The sequence below is a fragment of the Cupressus sempervirens genome, chromosome 11 (genome assembly GCF_028749045.1).
Source record: "Cupressus sempervirens isolate cs-2001-9-10 chromosome 11, ASM2874904v1, whole genome shotgun sequence".
In the NCBI taxonomy this organism is placed as follows: Eukaryota; Viridiplantae; Streptophyta; class Pinopsida; order Cupressales; family Cupressaceae; genus Cupressus; species Cupressus sempervirens.
This window is the reverse complement of record NC_143128.1, coordinates 822,641,056-822,663,683: the sequence shown is the minus strand read 5'-3', so window position 1 is coordinate 822,663,683 and position 22,628 is coordinate 822,641,056. Positions and strand designations below refer to the sequence as shown.

The 22,628-nt window shown below is 37.3% G+C and overlaps 1 protein-coding gene across 1 annotated transcript in view; it reads left to right on the top strand.

Moving 5' to 3' along the window:
* Positions 1-1,230: 1,230 nt before the first annotated feature.
* LOC149532085 (uncharacterized) overlaps positions 1,231-22,628 on the top strand; it is a 64,755-nt gene continuing 43,357 nt past the window's right edge. The window contains exons 1-3 of the mRNA XM_089808464.1: positions 1,231-1,578; positions 1,707-1,790; positions 2,017-2,101. Coding sequence (XP_089664590.1) covers positions 1,543-1,578; positions 1,707-1,790; positions 2,017-2,101 — 205 coding nt within the window. The 5' untranslated portion in view covers positions 1,231-1,542. The remainder of the gene's footprint in view (positions 1,579-1,706; positions 1,791-2,016; positions 2,102-22,628) is intronic.

The window sequence follows — 22,628 nt, the reverse complement described above, 5'->3', positions numbered from 1 at the left end:
ACCCTAGTTTTACCTTTGACTTGAAGTGTTTCTGGGTTACCAAAATCTTTGTGTTATGAGTTTATATTTTCATGGATGTTATGCTTAAAAAGAGTTCATTTCAACATTACATGTTTATATTTGAGATATGAGATATGAGATGGATTAGGCGTGAACCTAGTAAATTGTTTTATTAGTGAAATTTTTTATAGATCCTAATTCACCCCCCCTCTCAATATCTTGTTTCCCATTAAGATTTCCAACACTTCCTACATCCAAATAATACTATATTATTCTTTACACTTGATATTCAAACCATTGTAACAAATAACTTACATGCATCTTAAATACACAACAATGATATATATGGTTGTTATGCATGACTTTAATTAAGGTGGTATGGTTACACAAATTATATTAAGGTATTTGTTTTGAGTGTAGGATGGTTTAGATTTGATATTGACCATTAATATCATTTTCTAGAGATAGTAGAGAACCATAAGGAGACATTGAAAAATGCTGACACTTGCAAAATTTGGAAGATTTCCTTCCAAGGCCATTCAACATGGAGATTTTTTCTATGGCACAAAACTATTATGTGACAATTCCATACATCTACCAATTTTGTTCACTTTAGATGTTCAATTAAACTGCAAATATATTAATATTAATAGTTTGATCACATTAAATGGAAACATATTACATAATGTATATTTTATCACATGTTGAATAATCTAGAGCTTGATTAGATTGCTTTTATTATGTTCCACATATAGTTATTTCATCTCAACGTGACATGAAGATTTATGGTGTACACTACACAAATTTTTCATATCAGTTTTAAAATGGGTGATATTTTATATTTAGGCTTCTCTCAACATTTGTTTTATAAATGGTTGAGTTAACTTGTTGTCTCTAAATGTCTATATTTTATAATTATTAACACATACTTTTAATCGAAAACATTTAATTATATTGATGATTTCTATGGTTAATAGCTTCAAATAACTATGATTGAGAGGTAACCTATCTAAAATTTAATTAACCTCAAGTTTTTTTAATTTCTATGTATTGAGGCTTCCAATTTCTTCAAATCATCGACTACTATATGTGTAGCTATTGGCTTAATGAAGCGAGTTTACTAAATGATCTACTAATAATCATTTTTTACCGAATACCTTGTGCACCTCTTTGAGATTATCATTGCACAACAATGTGCTAGATATATTTTCTTTCAAATTACTTTTTGTCGAGGTCTGGAGGTGTCCATACGTTTCACCAGTTTTTGCACAAAGAAAGTCGATAATCTTGGAAGGTCCAGGAAAATAAAAGAAAAACTTGAACTGAATGAAAATCAAGATCCCACAGGAAACACAAATTTAGCTATTGAAGTCGAGAAGAAAATCTAACAGACCACTGCGATTCTTCGCAAGATGAACACTCCTCCTCAAAAGTAGCGGAGCTTTGTAAAAATTGAAGGACACTAATTATTAATCTCTGCCCTTATTAATGATGTTCAGTGGTGATTGTTAAGCCAAACTCTCAGTGGATAATACTAATAATATGGGCGCAGCAGATTCCAAGTTTAATGTTTCTCAGGCATGCGGATTCAGACTCATGATATGTTTCTCATGAGATTTCCAAGTTTAATGTTTTACCCTTTTTTTCAACTGCATTAACGAGGTCTCTGATGCTTTTACAATGATTTCCTAATTTTTGTTGTGTAGAGAGCCAGAGATGAAATTACCACGGTGAAGGATCGTGTCGAGGAAGTTGATCCCTCATTGGAAAAACTCAAAGCTCTCAAAATTGTAAGGATGCTCCTTTAGTCATTTTTTCGTGATAGTGTTAAACTAGTGTGTAATTCTTTAACAGTTGAGTTTCGATTAAATATGAAATCAGCTTCCGTTGAATAGTCGCTTGCATATACAATGGAAACCCCAATGCTAAAAGTCGACATTATTCATCTATGATAAAACCCTATGATAATAAATATCGAAGAAAAATGAGTTCTGAATGTTGTTATGTGTGATGCAGGCTCCACCAATACTGAAGTCTCCTCCAACAGAAAGCACCCTTACTGATATTCTCATTCGGAAATCTTCATCGACCTCAGAATCTGGTCAGTATTGCATCAAAAAAATGAATACCCTGGCCTGTGCATTATTGCTTTATAATTGTCAAATAGACACGGTAAAGGTCGTTTTAAGGTCGCTGCCATTTGAGATACTATTGAGGTGTATATAATGAGCATTTCACATGGGATTGTTTTTCAGTCTATCTTACAGACAATTTGGTGTGCGGAACCCTTCTCGAATCGTTTTCATTTACCTTACATAGAGTTTATATATTGTTGAACAAGTTCTAAAGCACTATCTTAATCGAGATCTATGCTACCAAACACGAGAAACGAAAATTGCAACAGCAACATGATAAAAAAGGGGATATTTTAAGAATTTCTATATATCTATCTGTTTTTTAAAACTATATTATATGTCAAAACAATTAATATCATTTTTTTTATGAATACTCTTTTTTCTATTAATTAAAATATTAAAGTTACTTATTTATAGAAAAAGGACCAGGGGATACAAGATCACCTCGTGAGAGTTCACATGACACAAAGGCTGGAAAGCTATAAACTATACATAAAAAAAATAGTAAATAAAAGCCCTTAGGCTGTAAGAGCTTTATCAACTGAGGGAGGAGGATCATGGTAGTCATCGGAACCTCATACATCAGCAGGGTTAACAGGTGGGTCGGGCAGAGACCACCCATCTTCAGTATGTTCCTTCTCCTCTCTCTTTTTCCTCCTCGGCCTTAGGAGGCGAAATTGCCAAGGCTAGGTGAGGGAACGACCATTTTGATGAAGTGGTCTCAAGCCATGTAGAGTCACCACTAGGGGTGGACCAACTAGCAATAGGAAAACAGGAGCAGCAGGTGCACGCGGGGACCAGCCAGAGCCGTGCCACGATGGAGAAGCCGAGCAACAATGCCATCTATCATTCCCAACGACAGGAGAGTGACAGGGAGCCTATGACCAAGGAATTTGGGAGTGGCGGGCAAAGGAATTGCGACCTTGGTAGCAGCCACAAGGTGGAGTTTGGTTGGCAGAAACAAAATCTGATGATACTTTGACCACCGTACAAGGGCCATTGCCCTAGTAGTTGAGCAACTCCTGCAGGTGGGCCACCTCAAGGGCCATCTTATTGGTTTGTACTTGAATTTGCATTATTACATTATTGCATATACAAGCTTTAGTGTACATAGAAACATTTATATCAAGAAAGTCGTGAGTGAAAAGAACAATATTTCTATCTTTCTAAAGAGTAAATAAAATATCCATCCTGAAAGCATGCCAAAACTAAGTGTATTTGTAGGGGATTTTAGGCGAATAATCCAACAAAATCATATGCCAAGAAAAAGGCTCAGGTGGAAAGGGTTTGAAGAAATCATAAATCCAGGGCCAATACTGGTGAGCTCTTCGACAAAACTAGAAGATATAAAGAAAGGTCTCAGGTTGCCCACAAAAGGGACACTCAACCCAGGGGCAAGCTCTGGAAAAGAACACACCATGCAACATGTGCAATCTTCGGCTCAGTGATGGCGGTCCAAATAGTGTTAAATCTCAGTCTCTAGTTTTGTTGAGAAGATTGCAAGTGCCAACGTTGGTTGAGAGTATCAACCATAGGCAAATGTGGCACCAACCAAAGGTTACCCATCTTAGGCTTGTAACTAGCAAGAAGAGTGCACGGATACTATTTCCAGGCCTTCCACCATGACTTAATAGGTTGAATACCCAACTTGTGAAGCATGTGCGGAGGCAAAGTAGAAACCAACAAGTCAAAAGTCTACTGATTTGGGTGAGAGACGAAACTAGACCTTGACGTCTTCCCAGTTTTTGAGGCTCATGGTAGCTCTGGAGAATAAAGCTTTAGGTGTCTTGATGCCACGTTTATAAAAATGCAACACATTGGCACTCTAAACCTTAGCAAGCGGGACCCCTTGAACATCAAAGAGGGGAGACCACCAAATGTTATGTTGGTTCATAGAAAGCCCATCCTTGAAGCTAACCCCGAACCAGCGAAGCTATGACTTGATGGCTTCCGAGGCTTTAAAATTGCTTTTAACAACAAAAGTTCCCTTGATTTGCACTGGTTCAGTAGTGATGAGAAGGGTTTGAAAGCCAATCCCCTTCTACGTCGGTCTTTTGACCTGGAAACTCGAAAAAATACAATGCCTGAGAAGAATTTTCCAAGCCTCATCTCTAGAGAGGTCACGAATAACCCACTTGGCACATAAAGCAATGCCTTGCTTTTGAGTGGAAAGAAGGCCAAGGTCATCAGACTTCTTGGGAAGACAACAGTACTCCCAGGTAACTATGCGAAAACCATGATGGTCAGATCTAGAAGCCCAGAGAAAGTCTATAAGAAGTTTCTCCAACTATATGTAAGAGGGCCTTGGACAGAGCCCAACATGAAGAATAGCAAGCATGAGTAGCCACCAATACTTTGGAGCAAATTTGGAATTTACAAGCCAAAGAGAGAGGCTTGGTAATCCAACAATGAAGCTTCTTCTCAATCTTGGCAAGAATAGCATTCCAAAGCTCCATAGGTGAAGCTTGGAATGCAAAAGGAATGCCGAGAAAGCGAAAGACCTCTTTGTGTTGAATCCCTTTCCAACTGGGAAAGACTGTTTATAGCAAAGGGTCTTGTGCCATTGAGTAGCCGAACCAGAGGATAGACAAAAAGTGTCAAGACACTACAAAGCACTGGAGACATTATCCTCATTCTCAATGAGGGAGAGAAAGGAATCATCGTCGAAGTGCCCATTAACCAGCTGGGTAGGTGACTTAGGCAAGGAAATACCTTTGATAAGGCCAAAAGAGATGGCATTGGCAAGAAGGTACCCAAATCCTTTTGTAGCAAGCACATAAAGAGTCAGAGCCAAGGGATAACCCTTGCAGATGGATTTGAAAAGGCCAAAAGCTTCAGATTGTCTGCTATTAATGGTGATACAAGCAGAAGCGTTGCCGAAGAGCATTTGGACTGATTGGATAAAAATGGGACTAAACCCAAGAGCTTGAAGCATTGCCAGTATGAAGGGCCATTCAATACGGTCATAAGCTTTGCCAAAATAAATTTTGAGGAAGATGGCTTGTTGTTTAGACTTTCGAGCCCATTCCATACCTTCCCAAACCACAATAATACTATCCAGAATAAATCTAGATTTGATAAATCTAGTCTTCTTAGGGCATACAATCAAGGGCAAGAGATGGCAAATCATACCTTCGATACTAGATATCTTGAGGCTTAATCGGAGCTGATAGTCAAAAGATATTAAGTGTCTAAAATGAGGGGTTAACAAGCTTAACTGCATATAAAAAATATTGGCTTTATATTCTAATGTTGAGTTGCCCCTTTTGAAAAATACAACTTAAAAATGACTTTATGTTATGTTTTGAAGTTACTTTATCACTTTAGATTTCATTTAAGTGATTAAACTCACTATAGTGCACTTTATGTTATAATTTGATGTTGAGTTGCTTTTTAATTTATCACTTAAGTGACTTTATGCACTTAATAGTCTAATTTGATGTTGAGATTTACTTTAATGTTTTAACTTAAAACATTTAAATGAATCTCGCTTTTTGAACAAATTTATATATAATATTTAAAATATGTTAGTGTAAATATGTATTTGACCTCTTTAAGTGAGATTCACTTAAGTGAATCAATAAGACATGCTAAATAGAAAACTTAAGTGATGCAACTCCATTACCTGTTATTTTTGAAATGAAATACATGTAATGTATCCACAAGAATCTGATCTTCCTCTTTGCATGTAAATGCATTACATGTAATGACATCGTATAACCATGATTTGCCAAATACATGTAAATACAAGTCATGAAAATATCTAATGTGCCATTCTGACCTAGATTTTGGCTTGGGTGTCCAAATGCATGCAAGTGCATTGCATATTTAAAATATGTAATCACTTCCTCTAACCCCAATTTTTCGAAGAGTTGAAGTTTTGGTCAAACACATGAATTTCATTACACGTAAAGCTCTTTCTAAACTTGATTTGAGCCTTACATGCAAAAACATTGACTTGTAGAGAACCCAATTTGGTCTCCAAGTGAAATATATGCATTTGCATTACACATTTTAAACACAAGGTTGTCTTTGGAGAACCTGATTTTGCTCTTGGAGGAAAAATGACGGACTTATGCATTGCCAATGCATATTTCAAATATGCAATCCAATTAGATAATCCCATTTGAGTCTTCAGGGTAAAAATACTGCATGTTATACACTCTTTTAAACCCAATTTTGACTTGGGAATGAGTTATATACATCTTCATTGCACATTTAAAACATGCATTTGTCTTTGGAGAACCTGATTTTGCTCTTCCAAGGCAAAAACATCCATGCAATAAGAGTTGCTAAACCCAATTTTGGTCTTGGAGAAGAGGCGTTTCATGCAATGGGGCTTTATAAGCCCAATTTTGCTTAAAAATGTTGGAAGAAAAGGAACTTTCAAAGCATTTGCATCAAATACATGCACATGTAATACAACTCCTTGACCACGATTTGCATTGAAGAGGAACATTTCAAACATGCAAATCACTCCAAGAAGTGTGATCTGCACTTAGGAAGACATTTTCAACAACATTGGCAACATCTTGCACATGTATTTTCATCTTCTAAACCCAATTTGAAGCTAAGGTTTGAATTTCTCAAAGGCATTTGATCGTTACATGCAAACACACTTGCAAAATCTGATTTTGGAGAGAACAAATTCATTCCAACTTCTTCTTTCAAATTTTGCCCTTCGCTCTCCAAGTAAGTGCAAGGATCTGGTTTTGTTTGTAGTTCTTCATCACTTTGTTATTTTGTTGCATTCTTTGGCTCTTTATGATGTTGTTCAAATGCAGCCCTAGTTTTTTGCTTCAAGTTATTTAACAAAGTTTGGAACTTTCATTTTTGGCAAATGCAAAAGGTCTCTCATTGCAAAAACAAAATTGCATGCAAAGTAAAGTTTTGAAGTTTATCAAGTTTGAGTCAAAGCAAGAGGTATGCTTTTCTTTTTCTTTTTAAGTTTTTGTATATATTTTGTTTCTTGTTTTGGTTTGTTTTTGGAGAAAAAGTTGGAGATCTTCCCTTAGCAATGTAAGTACATTTCCATGCTTTTACCTTCCATTTTCATCCATCGTCCAAATACATCCAAACTCCATATTTCTAAACATGTAATCTCAATCTCAAAACCCGATTACATATTTTTGTCAAGTAAGAGTTTTACCACATGTAATTGCATCTCCTAACCCCGATTCTGGTCAAAACTCACATTTTTAAACATAAAATCTCTCGTCTTACACGCATCCGTATGCTTCCCACTTGCATTCTAACCCATTCAAAGCAAAAGGCCCATTTGGCCTACATGTAATCCACCATCCAAACCCCAATTTTGGTCATATTTGCCCAAAAACAAGCTGTTCCATTCATTTCCAGCCTTCAAAAGCGTTCAATAAATATCTAATCCATACTTCGAACATTTATCCCTTTATGGATCTGTTGTTATTTTTCGAATCTTGAAGCTTTCATGGATCCAATCCCACCGGATGATGTTTTCATTATTTGGAATCTTCATGTTGCAACAAATTCTTCAAGTCAAGGCATGTCATAATTTCTTCAAAAAATTGAGACATCTTGTGAAGAAAAAATGCTTGGAATAAAAAAAAGCAACATTTATTTGGTCTCCACTTTCCCAATGGCGGCCGTAGAACCTGAGTTCGTGTGGGAATGTGCCAAAGTGGAGAGAGAGAGAGAGAGAGAGAGAGAGAGAGAGAGAGAGAGAGAGAGTTCAATTGAAGATGCTGATGGGAAAATTGTTCCGAGTTTACATCTGGATATATTTGAGAAGGTTTTCAAAGTGTCAGAAATTCCAGAATGTTGGAATCTAACAAAGAAGAATTCACAAGTGTGGAATGAGAAAAAACTTGATTACATCTCGTTTCAAATGACAACTGACAATTCATCAAAGATAATGCAGTGACACAGAATTCAGGAACTCCCAATTTGGAGACCATCCATGATTGCATCATCAAGTGCAAAGCCTTTACTGATAATCTATTAAAGTTGTAGCTTCAATCAAATTGATTTGATCTGATATACATTATTGTTATTGGTAAATCATCATTTGCTATATATACTTATCCATGTTAAATAATATATATTATTGCATATAATACATACATATATATATTATAGTATATACTATATATTATATATTATATATATATTGTTATACATATTATATAATAATATAAAACATATATGGTTGTTTATATTACTAATATATTAATATGTTAACTAGTGACGATTAACCGTAGAGACATGTCTCCTTCTCTCTTATTTGTAAGCCTTCATTTGCATTTGGAACACAATCAATAGAATGGCAATTGTTGGTACATTTGCAACGATCCTAGAAGTCAACATGATATCAAAGCCAACTACAAATGTAAGAGGAAAGATGAACAGTTTATGGTGAGGCTTGTCAATCTTTGTCATTACCTACTGTGGACCAAAGTGACAATGAGTGTGGAGGGACAACACATTGGCTGTTTCGTATAAAAAGTGGGGAGAGCAGAATTACATTATGGTCATTTCTTTGATATGCATAATTGATACTTGACAGGAGATATCAGAAATTAATAAAAGAAAAAGTCAGACTACTCCAGTTCGACAATACAACTACTGGATAATCAAATGAGGAGGCAATAATATTCAACCATTGCATCAGATAGAACAATATATAAGAGGCTATTCAAATCAGAAATGTATTGTTAAAGTGGTCACAAAATTAAGGGGTATTGTTGAAGGGAGTCAAGGATATAAGTATACATCTATTCAAGTTTTGATATGGAGATACATGATCATTATGCATTTGTTATTGTTACAGAGTGATCATCCAAGTTTGAGGATAGCGAGAAAGAGGGAAACAGATGTAAAATCCATATACACTATGATTATTAAGTCCCTGCCAGACTCATAGACATAACACTAAAATATTGAATGAAGTATCAAAAATAAGGTAAGACTGATCTTAAAAAAGGAGGAAAAATAAGAAATGCACAGTTTGCAAACATGTCAAGATAGATATTAATATCAAGTAAAGAAAGAGTGAAAAGATATATACGCTATAAATGATGAGCTTGGAAACCCTCTGAGAATACACAAGGAAGCCACGAGTAAGATTACTGAGGCATAGAGAATGGGAGGATTACACAATGAACAATTGATAAGAGTTATATTAATAAAAGTCAGCCCTTATGAATTTTGTGGATAAGAAGACAGAAGCAGAGGATGATTAGAGAAGTATAAAAGGGAACACAGAAAAAAATAAGACCTTCATATCACTATAAAATGATAGTATCGAAGAGGAGTTACAAAACATGGAAATCGAAAAGGAAGTCAAATCAATATTATGAATATTGATGATTTATAATCATACTTGAAGCAATTTGTTTGATTCTCGACAATATTTTTGTAAGCCTGAATATTCATATCTCCTGTTTGGGCACTTGAAGACACTACTAGGTGTTAATTTCTCTTACAATAAAGGGATCACAACCTATCCTTCGTGGAAGGTCTCAGCAGTAGAACAAATGCTGTTGGTGGAACAACAATATGATTGAAAACAAATATATCAAAGGGAGATCGAATACCAAATAGAGGATAAAATTAAATAAAGACATTATAGTCTTACAAATAACGCACTTGCTACATGGCCCCACATGAATCAAAGGTAAATTAGGATGGTGATGTACAAGTCTATAGACCACATGTGTTATTATTTGATATCGGCACCCATAGTCATATCGAGATCAAAATAAAACAAGTAATGTAGTGTGACGTTTAACGATATTGGGGGTCCACATAGAGTGAAGTAGCATTACCCCATATTTACGCCACTGCATCAATGACTGAAAGGATATCGAGGGTAAGTTAGCCACAAATAGGTAAATAGTTGTTAATGATCGAAATTGGTTGGAGATATTACAAGCATGCAATATATACAACAATGTATTTGCGAATTAAAAGGTATTTTGGGGTACTTCCACCATAAATGGTGTTGATTTTATAAGAAGTCCCTAAGTACACATTAGTAGAAATAAAAGGTAAAATAAGGTATAATCATACTTGGTTTAGTATATATTATATAATGAAAGGTATTGGTAGAGTATAAGTGTATTATATAGATACAATTTATATCATAAAGATATAAATATGCAAAACTATTTATTATCCTTGAGCATTATATTATTCTTTCTTATTTTTTATTTTATTACTTCAATATGTACTATGAGAGCTATTTTCCTTTGAGAATGTTGTTGCAAGAAGAGGGAGATTGAGATTTAGAAGGAGCTTGACATTTCATTAGAGGCAACCTTGAAAGAGAGGGAGCATATAGAGGATATGATTCAACCTTTGGCGATTCAGAGGGAGTAAACCATGTTGAGATGGATTCTCCAGTGATCATTAAGTTGTAACAGTCAAGAGGACTGTGATTCATGAATATACCTCGTGACTGTGATTTTAATGGGCCTACCGCCTGTGTACATCATGAGGAAGTGATGACTTCTAAATGATTTCACTTGTATTTGCTGAAGTTATTGAAAGGTTTAATCAAAAGATCAAACAAATACATTTGCATGAACAAAGGAAATTTGAGATGTTGTGAGACGTTAATGAAGCTTTTAAGAATTCATTTGAACCATCTACGAGTCTCTCTTTGATGAATGAAACTCGACGTATGAGTTGTAGATTCATTCATGTGGCACAATCATACTAAATCAAGATATTGGCATATTGTGGACAAGTTTTAGAAAATGGAAGGATATGTTTGCTTCTACTGTTAAGCTAAATGAATGTTGGACCTTTAATGGGCGAAAAGAGCAAGTTGGAACTTAGAAAGGAGTTGTCAAATTTGATACAAAATTGTTCAACAATATAAGAAAAAGTGGAAATCTTACATTATAGGGGAATAATAGTCAATTTTCCATTCCCACTTGAACCTTATTTAGAGGGGAGATGTTCTATTCTCAAATAATCTAAGAAGACAATTTCTAAATCTTCATCTGTAGATAAGTATTTTTATCTTTTACATTTAACTACTCTTTGTAGTCTCTCTTATTTGTAATTCTATACATACTATAAGAGTTATTTGCCTTGATCTTTTCCTTTATGTTGAGGATATTCTTACAGGAAAAGAATGTTGGTACTTTACATATGCTACCAAATATTGTGCAGACTCAATCTAATGATAGTAGCTCCAAAGACCTTGATGATCAAGATGGATAAAGTGATGCTCTTGAAGCAAACATCTTTGATGATTGAGATTATGAGATTCTTCTACATAAAGAGGGAGTATGATACTTCTTCTAAAGCAATGCAGGAGTTTAGAAGATTGATACTCAGAGGGAGTCTAGAAATACATGTGTGTGATCGCATGATTTTGACCGGCCTACTCCTATGTATATCACGAGGAAGTGATGACCTATCACTAGAAAATCAGAAAATTGATATCAGATTTAGAGTGAGTTTGACAAGAATCCTTTGGGGAAGAGAGCCTCTAAGGGAGTAACTATTGGACCTGACTTCCCAGGATCGTTGTTTAGAGGGAGAATTTTGAGGTGCAATCCTTTGTAAATGATATCTTCTCTACGAGGAGAAGCTCTAAGTGAAATTCTTTGTAATGCATTCTTCTTTATGAGGGAGAATTGAGGTGAAAGCCTTTGTACCACCCTCTAACTTGGTTCATGGTGGTTACTATTTCACATATGATATGTAATGAAAGTTGGCAATTTTGATTGTCATATATAAACAAAAAGTAATCATTGTAAGATGACAATCTTATAAATGGTAGACCTATTATCATGACAGACTTCATTAAGTTGTTGTCCCAGAGTGCTGAAAGTCATGATAACGAATGTAACATAACAAATTTCATTAAGTTGTTGTCACTGCAAGATTAAATTTTTGCATTTGTATATTATGAAAGGTGACGATCTTTCATGTGTGTAAGGTCACTATTGTAAGGTGACGACCTTATCAATAGTTTGACCTATCTCTTAGATACACTACATTCACTTGTAGTACCTAAATGTGTTAGGTGTCTAGAAGCAAGTGTTATCATCGTTCTTTGGGCCGGATTTGCCAGACACCATGATAAACAACTCATCATGGTTCTTTGGGCCAGATTTTGTCGGACACCATGATAACCAACTTGTTATGGTTCTTTGGGTCGAATCTTGCCAGACACCATGACATAGTTCTATTATAGACCACACTTAAGGTGGTGTTTAAGCTTATATTAAAGTTATGGAAATTGCTTCAATTCCCTCCTTGCTAAAGAGGGAGTGTTGAGAAATTTAGCCTTATGGTGAATTGAATATCATACTAAGATGATATCTCTTCATATACTTGAGAGCATAATGTTTTTTACAAATCTTCCCTAGCTACAAAGGAGTGTTAAGGTTGTAGCTTCAGTCGGGTTGATTTGATTTGATATACATGATATACATTATTGTTATTGGTAAATCATCATTTGCTATATATACTTATCCATGTTATATATATATATATATATATAGATATATTATTGTATATAATATATATAGGATAGTATATATATATATATATATAGTTATACATGTCATATAATAATATATTATATATATAGTTATTTATATTACTAATATATTAATATGTTAACTAGTGATGATTAATTGTGGAGACAGGTCTCCTCTCTTATTTATAAGCCTTCATTTGCATTTGGAACACAATCAATAGAATGACAATTGTTAGTACATTTGCAGCGATCCTAGAAATCAACATAATCTACAGGATTGATTCACCAGTTTCAACTTTTTCTTCAAGAGCATTTTCAGTTTGTAGTTGTAGAAGATAGATTACGTGTAATGCAATTGCATGTAATCCGATTACGCAAACCTTTTATGCATGTAATCCAATAAATCTTCTTTCCTAGTTTTTGATGAATAGACCTTTCTTATTAATTAAATATTAAAGATACATATGCACAAAAAAGGGGGCCAGGGGATACAAGATCACCTTGCGAGTTCACTCGGCACACAGCCAGATAAGAGAGCTATTCATTAAAAAAAAACATTAACATAATAAATAAAGCCCTCAGGCTGCAAGAGTAGTGCCAGCCGAGGGAGGGTCTTTATCATCAAAGCCTTAAAGTCCGTAGGGTTGGCCCAACCATTAGCAGGGGCGACAACAACATCATCAATCTCTTTCACTCCCTCCGGCCTGGGCAGAGAGATAGCTAAATCCAAGCGAGGGAAAGCCCACTTAGGGTCTGTGCGTAGAAGGCCAGCTAGCATCAGGGGCAGCAGGAGGAGCCACTGGGGACTAGCTTGGACCCATCCTCCGTGGAGGTGAGGCCGAGTGGCGGCGATCACCGAAACTGCCATTGGGAGAGTAGCGAGAAGGTTGCGGCTTGGGAGTATGCGAGCGGCACATTGAACTGCTCCGACCTCTCCAATGATCGCGAGGAGTACGATCACCGGATAAGGTATCCGGTGGTACTCAAGCAACTGTGCAAGGGGCATTACCCCAATGAGCTAAAAGCTCCTGCAAGTGAGCTACCTTTAGCGCCACCTTATGTGTTTGTACTTGAATCTGCATCATGACATTATTAAAATACATGCTTTAGAGTACATAGCAACATGTATACCAAGAAAGCTGTGAGAGAATAAAACAACATTCAGTCCTTCCAAATAGTAAATAAAATCTCCATTTTAAAAGCATGCCATATTTGAGAGTACTTAAAAGTAAGTCTGGTCGAATCTCCCAGCACATCCATATGCCCAGAAAAAGCCTTTGGGTGGAAAAGGATAAAATAGTCATGAATCCAGAGCCAATAATTCTGGGCTTGTTTGTAGAACCAAAAATATGCAAAAGAAACTTTCCGGCTGGCCACAAAAAGGACATCTAGGGTCTAGGACGCCTAGATGTCGGAGCCGAGGACCCAAAGGCAACCCTTGAAAAAGAAGACACCAGGCCAAGTGAGCTATTTTAGGCTTCGTGATATTTTGGCAAATTGTGGCAAATCTAAGGCTCCAAGTCTTGTGAGAGGACTGCGAACGCCAACGCTGGTTGAGAGTGTCAACCATCGGAAGGTGGGGAGCCAACCACCGATAGCCCAACTTGGGTTTATATACTTGGGGAACTAACCATCGATAGCCCAACCATGCCAAGGATACCACTTCCAATCTTTCCACTATGGGTGAGATGAATGAATACCAAGCTTATGTAACAGATGGGTAGGCACTGCAGAAACTAGAAGATCAACCGTCTGTCGATCTGGATAGATAAGTTTGAATTGCACCTGTAGGTCCTCCCATTAGATCTTTGGGTGTTTTGATTCCCCTTCAAAATATGTGCAACGCGTTAGCTCCTTGAATTTTAGCCAGTGGAACACCTTGAACAACAAACAAGGGAGACCACCACAAATTTTGCTGGTTCATGAAGAGCCCATTTCTAAACCCATTGCTTGCCCAATGAAGCCACGACTTGATGGCTTCCCAAGCTTTCCAAATGCTTTTAGCAACAAAGGTCCCCTGAATTTGCACTGGTTCAATGGTCACAAGAAGGGTTTGAAAGCTAATCCCCTTCCAGGCTGGTTGGTTAACTGGAAAGCCTGAAGAAATGTAATGATGCAATAAGATTTTCCAAGGTTCATCGCTAGTGAGAGCCCGAATGATCCACTTAGCATAGAGGACAATCCCTTGTTTGCGAGTGGAAAGCAGTCCAAGATCACTGGAGTCTTTGGGCAGATACCAAAAGTCCCAAGCAACTCTGTGAAAGTCGTGATGCACAACATTAGAGACCCAAAGGAAATCCCTTAGGAGGCGTTCAAGCTTGAGGTGTGAAGCTTTGGAAGTGGCCCACCACGAGGAGTAATAGACATGTGTAGCAGCCAACACTTTAGAACAAATCTGAAATTTGCTTGCAAGAGAGAGAGGTTCGGTGATCCAATAGTCCAATTGCTTCTCAATCCGCGCCAGGACAACATTCCATAGCTCGACAGGGGAAGCTTGAAAAGCAAAAGGAATGCCCAGAAATCGAAAGATTTTGCCATGCTGAACCCATTTCCACTTGTAACACTGTAGCCATTGAGGGCTTGGCAAGAATGATTATCTATAGCAAAGGGTTTTGTGCCATTGAATAGCATACCCTAAGGCGTTGGCAATATTATCTTCATCCTCCAGAAGGGTGAGAAATGAGTCATCTACAAAATGGCCATTCACAAGTTGCGAAGTGGAATCCGGGAGAGTGATGCCACACACAAGACCTCGAGAGAGAGTGTTGGCAAGAAGATAGCCAAACCCTTCGGTGGCCAAAACATAAAGAGAAGGCGCTAAAAGACAACCTTGACGGATAGATTTGTAAAGCCTGAAAGCTTCAGATTGCCGACCATTTACGGTAATACAAGAAGAGGCATTGCCAAAAAGCATCCAAACTGATTGTAGAAAGATTGGACCAAACCTCAGGGCTTGAAGCATGGCCAAAATGAACAGCCATTCAATCCGGTCATAGGCTTTAAAGACAACCTTGACGGATAGATTTGTAAAGCCTAAAAGCTTCAGATTGCCGACCATTTACGGTAATACAAGAAGAGGCATTGCCAAAAAGCATCCAAACTGATTGTAGAAAGATTGGACCAAACCTCAGGGCTTGAAGCATGGCCAAAATGAACGGCCATTCAATCCGGTCATAGGCTTTGGCAAAATCAATCTTAAGAAACAAGACTTGCTGCTTGGACTGATGAGCCCACTCCATACCTTCCCAAACAACAATAATATTATCCAGAATACATTTGGATTAATGAAGCCAGTTTGTTTAGGACGAATAATCTGAGGGAGCATATGTCGGATTTTAAGGGAGAGAGCCTTGGCAATAATCTTGTAAGACATTCAACAAAGTGATGGACCTCCAATTGCATATGCCTTCAGGATCGCCGACTTTAGGCATGAATTTGATATTACCCTTATTATTAATGCTGCCTAGGGAATGAGAATTATAAGCTTCTTGATATCTGATGTAGATCCAATGTCCTCCCATAAAGCTTTGTAAAATTCACACAGGAAGCCATCACATCCAGGGGCTTTATCATCAGCTATGGAGATGACAGCGTCCTTGAGATTAGAAAGCGTGAGCTTTTGCTCACAAAAGAGATATTGCTTTGGAGCAAGCCCATTGGGAGTAGTGGCAAGGTAGGCTTGTAATGCCTAGTCATGCGCAATAGAGGACCCCTGCGCAGTGAAGACCTTCTCATAATGACGCACAAAAGCGTGAAGAATGCTAGGCAAGTCAGAAAGAACCTGCTTGTTTTCCTGTATGTGTTTGATGCCTATCACAGAATGGCGAGGCCGTACAACATTGAAAAGTTCCTTAGAAGCTTGATCGCTAACCTCCAGCCCAATGGAGATGGGCTTTGATCTGAGCTCCTCTAGCAGCATAACTGTCTGCAACTTGTTTTTGGTGTCGAAGGTTGGCAAGCTGGACTTGTAAATCCGTATCAAACGGATTCATGGTGAGAGCTTCCGAGGCCGTATGAAGATCTTTAGTAGTGGCTTCATAAGATCTTCTGCGGTATGTGGCCAACTATCTCCCTTAAATGCAAAGAAATTGTGTAGTACGTAGGATGACATTATTCCACCATTGAATCCACCCAACATGGGTGTGGGGTCTAGGCTCAAGGTTCCAGACTCAAAGAATGTGAGCAACATAGTGGGCTGATGGGACAACAAGGAAGTATTGAGACAAAAATGAGTTTTGCAAGGACAAGGCTGAGCGGTGTGCCAGGTGATAGAAAAGAGGATGGGGTAATGATCTGACAAAGTCACATTTGACAAAGGGGTGACAGGTAATGCCTGCTCATGTGAAAAAGAAAAAAAGGACTGTGCCGAAAGCATAGCCTTGTCCAGTCTCTTTAATACTCTATCAGACCCAACTCGAAAGTTGGACCAAGTATGCCAAACCTCACCAAACTGACGACGGTTAGCATGGAATGAAAAAGGCCTAGCTTGTTTCGCATGTAAAACTAGGCTTCTCGTTCGCCAACTGCCCATCAAAAAGGAAGAAGCCCCTCCTTGTCAATAGACACATCATATTGAAATCCCCACAAAAAACCCAGGTGGTAGGTGGAAGTGATCTGCCAACCAACGTGGTGTGAATGCTCAACAACATCATTGGGGGCATAGAGGTTAACAATACCATAGGAATGATTCCGAAAAGACAACAAAATCCAAACAACCTTCTGCATGGGGTTAGAGCCATGGGAAATAACTGATGAAAGTAAACGAGGAGAGAGAAGAGTGACAACACCACCTCGTCCAGCCTCATGCTGAGAAGCAAATAAGGCACCATTTGGCCAAATAACACGATAGGATGAGTGAAGAAGAAACCCAACAACTTTAATTTCTTGAAGATACAGAACATCAAGATGACCAAGCCAACGCTTGGTATCACGAACAAAATATTTTCTAGGGAGGTCTGTGAGCCTCCGCACATTCCATGAGAGACAATTCATTGTAACACAACTTGCATGTCTTCCTTGTCCCCAAGAGAGGAGCTGTTGTGCAAAAATGTGGAGGCATCAAACGAGAAGTCTCCAAGAGAGATAACTCGTCGTATCTTCTCCCCATTATTAGATACCTCATCGTGGCCTTTTGGGCTGTGAGAACGACGGAGGGAATTTGATGAAATCATCGAAGCCACCTACGGCGCTTGAACCCATGAAGGGCGAGAGTTAGGGGTATGAATGCCTGCTGACCCCTGGGCACCAACGTTTGAAACAGGTGGAGGCGGGAGCAAAGGGATCGAAGCCTCTGATGGCCCCAGGCTTGAGCTGGGACAACCATTATTCTGAGGCAAAGAGCCTGCCTTAGCTACAGTCGAGCCTTTGCCTTTTTTCACAACAGTAGTCCATTCATCTGTTTTAGCGACCAGAGCCAGTTTGGCTTCCTGGATTGGTGGACAATTGCGTTCCAGTAATGGACAATCCTTAATCTTGTGTTCCATGGACTGGCACTGATAGCAGATATTCGGGAGGTTTAGGTAAAGCACCTTCTGGGTGAAGGTGGTACCATCTATCTAGATTTATACTGATTCTTTGAGGTCCTTGGAGAGGTCGACCTCAACACAAACCCTATGCATTGTCCGAGCATTGAAAAACTTGTCTAGCTAAAGGCAAACAACCTTGTTGACAATTTGCGCAATGGCTTGTAGGACCAGCAAGGGATAGGAAGCCCGAGGAACTCTACCCATACAGAAACCTTGAGTTTGCGGTCATTAGAGACATCAAAATTGCGAGACCAACATTGAAAAACTAGAAGAGAGGACTTGACAGACCAGGGGCCTCGAACAAATACATGCTTAGCTCTGCTAGGATTGCCAAAGGGAAAAAGAAAAAAAGCCTTTGGTAAGGCTTTGAACGCCTTCAAGGCGGACACCTTGAGGTGTCTAGACCTTGGAAATCCCTTCCTGCAGCATGCTTTCAGAAGGAGTACGACCCACAAAATACCTAATCAGGGTTTTTTGTTCTAGCCAAGTGCATGCACTAGCAAATTCCTTGACATTCAAAACAATATCAGGAGAGGAGTTACCTTGTGGAACAACTAGGGATCGAACTTGCGCAGGTGTTTGTTTGGCGGAGCCATTTTCTCAAACAGCAACAACTCCAACACCAGCATCAACTGTTGGGCTGGAGAAGGCCGATGGGCCGGAGAAGTCGAGGCCATTATAACCTAAAGTAATTCCTGCAGTAAATGCGGTATGATAGGCGGCAAACGAGCGAGGATTCAGACGGAAGTCGTACCTTCTTTCCTAGTTTGACTTAGTTAAGGTGGTTGAGTTCCTCCCACCTTTTTCTCTTTTTTTCTCACTCCTTTTTCCTATATAAAGGAGTACCCCTTATTGTAAAAATCATCTTTTAATATATGCAAGAGAGCTTTGCCAAACTTGTGCAATCATAATTGCTAGTGTAGTGCAAATTTGAAAGAAAAGTGAATAGAAAGAAGCAATTGAATTCAAAGCTTTTGACTGGAAGCAATTACGATAGAACAATTTGGAAGTTGTGACTTTGATTTGTTTCTATTATCTTTCGTTCATGTTATTATTATGTTCAATAGAGCATAGTGAATATAAGAAACAATTGGAGCCGAAGCTTTGACTGGGAGCAATTTTGGTAATATATAGAGTAGAAGCTTTAATTGTAGCTTATATTACTCTCTTAAATTCTTGCAAATAGTTAGAAATTCTCTACTTTTGGAAGTTTGTGTGCCCCAATGGTAGAGATTTTTCTTATAGAATAGATAAAATTAGACGTAGATCTAAGCCGATACACTTAATTGGCCTTTGAGTTGGTGTTTGGTATCAGTATCACTGATTCTTGCTTTTAGATATAAGTGAAGTGTAAGAGATCGAACTTGACCATTACCTGCTCCACGAGTAAGTGGATTCTTTCTTGAAAGAAAGAGGAAAGAATATTAGTAAGAACCTTTAACACATCTCTTAACTTTTTGCTTACCTTGAGTTGATCCAAGGAATGGTGAGAAGGGGGAACCTTCCCTTAAAGGTAGGAGAGACTCTATCTCATATGCTGTGGCTGGTCTACCTATTTTGCGATTGAATTTGCATAAACTGTCAGTTGCAAAATATCTACCTAACAGGTCAAGGCCATGTTAGAAATAGGGAATACTGAGAAGGGGGGTGAATCAGTGTTCCACAAGCTTTTGCCCAACTATGGATATCATTAACAATCTTTAAACTTGCATAGATGATCAACTGAAAAGTAAACATAAGCATAACACAATGAAACTCATAACACCATTATTGTTACCTAGGGAAACCTTGGCCAAGGGAAAAACCGGTGGGGATGGTACCCACAAATCAAAAGTATCTTGTGAAAGACTTGACCTTGTTAGGATCTATTACATCCGTATAGTGTACTTGTTCTTGTTAGAAATCTCAACGCTGTTAGGAGTTGTGATTACAATACAAAATAGGAGCTCATTGCTTATACAAATCATATCCAACTTTACAAGTTATATAGACTAATACCAAAACTTGACTGCTGCTGATATCTTCAATGTATGATCAGTCCTTGTACTTCTTCACAAAAGCAATCATACTACCGTTCTGCTCAGTACATCAAATTCTCAGTCCTTGTTCTACTTCACAAAAGCAATCATACTACTGCTCTGCTCACTACATCAAATTCACATCTATACCAGGCATACAAAGTGCGCATATAAACATCATATCATTGCAATACAATGCCATACTTCGCTTATAAAAAAGATAAAAATCTTGTATGCCAAAATCTTTGGTCTAGTCGGCCTTGTGCTACCTTGCACAGTACCAAATCTTCAAATTAGGGTCTGCCACGTATTGGTTAACATCTAGGATGTCGTCCCAACCTTGTTAAGTAATTTTTTTGGCAAGCCAAAATAATTCTTTAACCAAAATGCCAATTCTTTGTTGTTTATCCTGTTCTGTCCTATCAAATTTGTCTCTTGTAAACTGCCCATAGCTCACCCAAAACTCAGCATTACTTTCCGCAGCCTTGAACACATGTACTATGGTGCCTGTACTACCTTCCTCTGAGCCCGCATAACTCATGTGCTTCTAGTGAAGCTCGCCGAACAAAGCTCTCTAACTGTTCCCTGTTGCTCTACATTATACTTAGTCAATTTTCTAAGTGTACGAACACCAAACTTATCCTTAAGTTATGCCATCTCAAAATGAGTGATATGTTTCCATAAATGACAACCATATAAAGGATGTGATTGAAAACTTTATAAAATGGAGCAAGTAGGACTTTTACATTGTGGGGGGAATAACCAATATTCCATTCCCATTGTTTGACAAATGTTTATATGGACCTTCATTGGAGCAACTTGTATAAAGGATGTTGATGTGCAAATACATATTTATTATCCTTGAGTATTACATTTATCTACTCACTGTAGTCTCTCTCTTATTTGTATTTCTTTCTATACGTAACATAAAGAGCTGTTTGCCTTGATCTTTTCCTTCGTCTCTAGGTTTTCTTGCAGGAAAAGAAGATTGGTACAATAGGCATGGTACAAAATAAATGAGGCTCTTGAAGTGAATATCTTTGATGACTGGGATTGTGAATTTCTTGGATTGGACTTGGACAAAGGGAGCAGATATAGAGTTACAACTTAGCCCTTCTCTCAGAGTGGAGGGAGAAACTAGCTTAAGATAGCAATCCCTGCAATTCCAAAGTCAGTGTTGAGATAAACTTAAAATTTCATTGGTTGATGAAAAACAAATTTGGGAGGGGGGGGGGACTGTAGGAAATAGTATCTAATAATAAATAATCATTATATAAACATAATGATTATCTTATCTTTCTTGCTTTGGGGTGTGTGCATTCCCTCTCCTCTTGGTCTCTTTTATTTGGTGAGCCTGTGCTAAATTTGCAACTTACATTGTTTTACACCTCTTGCTCTCTCATCCTGATGATGGATCACGTAGTGTGATTCGAAACGTTGATAAAAAAAATCTTTACACTATCTAATACCAGAAACTTAGTACCATATCAATCAATTAATTAATCAAATAATCATACATCAAATAATATCATTACAATATAATAAATAAATAAATATTAATCAATATATAATATTTATTAGATTAGTTTTGTTAAATATAAGTTTGAAACACATGAATATTATCATAAATAGTTGAATAAAGATTGAATAATTAATAATATAACTTAATTATAAATAATAAATAATAAAATATGAACAGTAAGAAATAATTAAGTGATAGCATATTGACCCCATATATAGAGGCGACTACTATTAGAAGACATTCTAGGTGTCAATGACTGGTATGTGTTGTGAGGTTTTCACACCATTGCCCCAAAACTTTGGGGACCCCCCTTTTTGATCGCCTTGGCAAATTTTTGGATTGTCCAAAATTTTTGATTTTTAAAGAATTTTGAGTCTTGAACACTTCAAGCCAGTGGGAGAGACTTAGCTTATTTTCACCCAGTTTCGCTTGATTTTCCAGAGCAACCAATTTCATCCTTAGGCCAGACAAAATTTAACAAGTAATGCTTGGCAGGATAAAATTGTAAATTTATACTTAGACGCTTTCTTTTGAAAATCCAGATATAACTGTGTAAATTTGAATAATTTTCAAAAGGGAAATTTTGCTAGACTTGAGTTTTGGAAAATCTTAAATTTTTTCTTTGGTGAATTTTTTTTAAAATTTTGTGGAAATGAGGCTAAATTGCAAAATCGATTTTTGACTCTAGAGGCAATTTTTTTTTTTTGTCATAAAATTTTAAATGGCATATTGATTTGGAGGAAAATTGCAAAAATTGGCTTTAATAGATTAAAATTGCCTTGAAAACTTTTAGCCTTTAATGAAATTGGTAATTTAATATTGAAAAGTGGCTTTTGGTTAGCCAAAATCCAATTTTAATGACGTATTAATTACTAAATCCTCATTAAATGGAAATATTTAACATCTCCAAGGCACCATTTAATTTCCTTTTGCAATTTAGAACTAATT